At 25.1% G+C, this 4,444-nt stretch overlaps 1 protein-coding gene across 2 annotated transcripts; it reads left to right on the plus strand.

Annotated features, from left to right (window-relative positions):
* Positions 1-872: 872 nt before the first annotated feature.
* LOC126907429 (uncharacterized) lies at positions 873-2,645 on the plus strand. Of its 2 annotated transcripts, none has more exons than XM_050688709.1 (2): positions 873-945; positions 1,267-2,645. In XM_050688709.1, the coding sequence occupies exon 2, from the start codon at positions 1,648-1,650 to the stop codon at positions 2,461-2,463; it is 816 nt and encodes a 271-aa protein (XP_050544666.1). In that variant the 5' UTR covers positions 873-945; positions 1,267-1,647; the 3' UTR covers positions 2,464-2,645. The 2 variants fall into 2 exon arrangements, with proteins under 2 accessions (XP_050544666.1, XP_050544667.1); XM_050688710.1 differs by lacking the exon at positions 873-945 and adding an exon at positions 987-1,193.
* The last annotated feature ends 1,799 nt before the right edge of the window (positions 2,646-4,444 follow it).

Here is a 4,444-nt window from a genome sequence, read left to right on the forward strand (position 1 = left end):
TTTAAAAAACTAAAAAAACACGCTTTTAAAGTACATCGAACTAAAAAGTTAAAAATAATTTTTAAAATAATTATGAACAAAAAATACTAGTATTATTGTGATAAAAGCGTCGGGCGCTCAATATACGAAAAATATGGCACAAAGCACCCACGATTTTATCACAATAATATTAGTACTTTTCGTTCAATATTGTTTTAAGCTTATTTTAAAAATTATTTTAAACTTTTTAGTTCAATGTGCTTTAAAAGCGTGTTTTTTAAAAAATAAATATAGTTTAAAAAAACATATTTATTTTTTACTTTTTAGTTTTATGTTATAATAGTAGTTACTATCAATATCATGGTTGTTACGGGTAACGGGAAATCAGGGTTCGATTCCGGGGAGGGAGTCTGAGAAACGGCTACCACATCCAAGGAAAGCAGCAGGCGCGTAAATTACTCACTCCCGGAACGTGGAGGTAGTGACAAAAAATGACGATACGGAAATCATCCCTCGTAATCGGAATGAATACTTTATATCTCTTAGAATAAATCGTGTTAATATATAAATTTTAATAGTTATATGCGACAAATAATGGGACTTAAGTACGTAAACGTATCATGCACTAGGTATAGCCGTGTTTTGTGGGCTTGCGGGTCGGACTAACGTTATACCTGAGGTATAAACGGCGGTAGGAATATATACGTAAGCCGTATGGTACGCGGATGGTATTGGTCAGTCAAAATAAAAATTTGTTTATATATACATAATATTGATGACAAGCATGCGTGTACGGGTACGATAACTAAAAATAAATTTTTATAGGAATAGCGTTGTCGTCGTGTGGTGAGCGAGGCGTGGGGTGGGGTGAATGCGTTATGACAGTCTAGTCTAGACGACGGAATATGCGATAACGTGTGGCGTTTGAAGAGTTACAAACATACATACATACATACATACATACAGGTGAAACTAATATAAGCGTGTTAAAAAAAAAAACTATTATTATTTTAGGAGGAATTCGGTAGTCAACAATAAATCATCAATTCGTATACTAAGATATTAAACTGGTTTTGATATCTTATTTCAAATGAGAGCAGAGTCGTAACACGCTTAAAACATGAATTAACAGTTTAAAATGTCTCATAAGATCAATGTTAATTTTAAAGTTTTTAGTGTTTTAAACATATTTAAACTCTGCTTTATTATTATAAGTTATTATAATTATTATTATAAGAGTATTATTATAAGTTTATTTTTTATAATATTGTTTTTTTAAATTTATAGATTTTTTTTCATTGCTGGGAATGAGGTGAATTTTTAATATTATGACCCTGATAACTTCAAATACATATGTTTTGTTAACTTAAGTGTGTCGTTGATTACATTCGATTCAGAAGAAGCGGAGTAATATAGTTTAATGCTAATATGTACATTAAATTTACAAATATAATCTTTATTTTTTAACTGCGCAATTGTTAAGTATTTTAAATATTATTTTTTATAATTTATTATATTCCCAAATGAAATTTTAAAATGTATAGATAAATTTATTTCAATTCAAAAAAAATAAATATGTGTATTTATATATAAATACTCGTATTTATATTAAAGATATAAGACAGTTGATTTGAAAATATTGTATAATTACGTTTAAGTTAATATTCAATGGATTTAAAAATGACAACGACAATATTTTTTCTAAAAATTGTTATAATGGTGTTTCAACTTGTTACTGGAAACAATAATTTAGAATTGGTTAAATTGGACAACAACAAATTAGAATTGAATAAATTGAAAAATTCTCCTCCATGGCAATACCTCAAAGACACAACGGTATATCTCCCAACTTGTAAAAGCATAACTATTAATGAATTATTTGACAAAGCATATAACGCAAATACTTCTAAAAAAAATATAGAATTTGACAATGCTATTAAGGCCTTTCACTGGTCATTAAAAAGACGAACGTACACATATATTTTTTTCCTTGTAAAATATGGATACGAAGCTATTAAACATGGTGAAACACTAGAAATAGTTAAAGTTATTATTTTGAATGCTTTGAATGTAATAATAAATTGTTTAAAAAAAGTTAATAATTTGCATCAAGTGGCACTGAAAGAGTACATTTCAGAATTAGAGAATTGTAGCAACACAAAGGGTATTCAAGAAAAACTTGGAGAGATGACAAATATTTATTTGAATGTGTTACATTTAATTCAGCTACCGAAACCTGATTTGTTTAAAGATTTTTTTTCAATATTCACAAACAAAAAAAAAATTTATTTTCCTTTGAATATCGAAAAAAAAAATATTGATGAAAAACTATTGATTATTTATTTAAACACATTCCTGAAAACTATTACTACTGATATAGATCTTAAGTATATATTTAGTGAGTATTTATTTAAAAGAAGACTAGTGGATCATTTGGTCGAAATTAGTATATTAGTAGATACTGAATACAAGTTCGTAGAATAAATTTCAATAAAATCATTAATTTTGACAACATTAACACTCTGCCATAATTATGATAGAGAAACATTTGTAAAGTATTTATTAATATTAAGTAATATTTTAATAATTACAATATTTACAAATCTAACCTTACTATTGATTATAATAAATTGTAAAAATAATATAACTATAATTTTAGATAAATTCTGTTTTTTAATATTAATTGTGTTAATTTTATTTTAAATGAAATAGATATCATTCAGAAATTTTATTTTGTTAATTGTTTGATGAAATCACGAATATAATAGAAGTATACTTAAGCAGCCCAAATTCAATTATCATGAACCGTTTAATTAATTAAAAAATAAAAATAATATTCAACAATTTTTACTTAATTTATCAACCATGAAGTATTTTTTATGCTCATTCCTTATACTTATAATGATATCAAAATTTTCAAAATAAAGCAATAAAATAGAAGTAAATCTATTTAAAACGTTAAAAAGCATACCTATCATTTATGATATCCTGCATTTACGTATAAATTATTTTGCTAACTTATCCCAAGCATGTTACCACGAGATAAATTTTTTAAAACAAGATCTTCTTTTACATTACAACATACATAATTAATTCGTACATCTAATAAATCTAATGAAGAAGGTGACTTGTAAATAACAATTTTTGAACCAGTATTTCCTAAGTTTTTTAATGTCTTATAGCTGTAGTTCCTGAAATAACAACACTTATTAAAAAATAATGTTTAAATATTGTTTTTATAACGCTATCATAACATAATATGTTATATTTATGTTTTTATAACATTGTTTTTAATAACGGTATCACAGTTGGGGTCGCGGCACTGTCCTAAGAAAAGCTTCTATGCAAATCTGTAGTTAGTATTTAATTGAAAAGAAATTGATGCCTAATTACAAAAGCAATATAAACTCCTATTTCATTAAATGTATCCTAATCAGTAGTTCTTCGATTTAAAAGTATAATATATAAATAAGTACTAATTATAGTAATTAAATTTAGTATGAAATTAATATTTAATAATTTTATATTGTAATTTGTACGGAGAAATTATTAAAATAATAAAGTAGTTGTATATTATTTCTTTACTTTTAACGCATATAAAAATTTAAATGGATTGATGCAATACTTTTCAATACAAATTTGTTGAGGATAAGTTGCCATTTTCAAACACATTCTGTGGACAGGAAAAAGATCAAATGTTCACAAAAATGTATTAAATAATAAGTAAATACCTAAAGTATCTATGAAAAAAAAATGATTTTGATTTGTTCATTTTTAAGAAAGTTATGGCAGTTTTAAGAAAAAAAAAATTTTAAATGTCATTAATTACCAATTTTTTAATTTTTTTTGAGGATTTCTTCCATTTACAGGAAATAAGGGAATTTTTTTCAATTTTTGAGGGTAATGTTATTGACTAGATACAGTTTGTAATCTTTTAATGTATTGTTCATAATCGGTCCAGTGAGAGCTGAGAAAAAGTAGTAGCAGACAACCACAAAAAAAAAGGATTAAAAAAGCACATTATAGTAAAATTATACCTTCTTAGCTTCGCATTGAAGCTAAAATTGCTATCTGGATGTATTTTGAGCTTTTTTGGATTTTCATTAATATCATATCAAAAAAGAGCTTATTGTACCAAGTATAATCTATTAAAATTTCATTTGGGTAAGAATTATTATAAGAGTAAATTAAGTTATTATAGTTTAAATAGGTAGAAAAAAACATATCACATTTGGTAGCGAAATTTTTATATATTTTTATAAGTATTTTAAATTGAGAGGATTTTTATGTTTTTAGAGACGCTATACTTTTTATATTTCACATTTTATGTATCTACTTAATTTTAATCGCGTTATTATTATATTTTAATATGATAGAAGATATATATATATATTAGGGTGATCCTTAGCTACATGAGAGGTTTTTTTTTTTTAATATTTGTAAGTGCCACCCCCTAGAATTATTC

This window comes from Daktulosphaira vitifoliae, unplaced genomic scaffold (genome assembly GCF_025091365.1).
Source record: "Daktulosphaira vitifoliae isolate Bord-2020 unplaced genomic scaffold, ASM2509136v1 Scaffold_5, whole genome shotgun sequence".
In the NCBI taxonomy this organism is placed as follows: Eukaryota; Metazoa; Arthropoda; class Insecta; order Hemiptera; family Phylloxeridae; genus Daktulosphaira; species Daktulosphaira vitifoliae.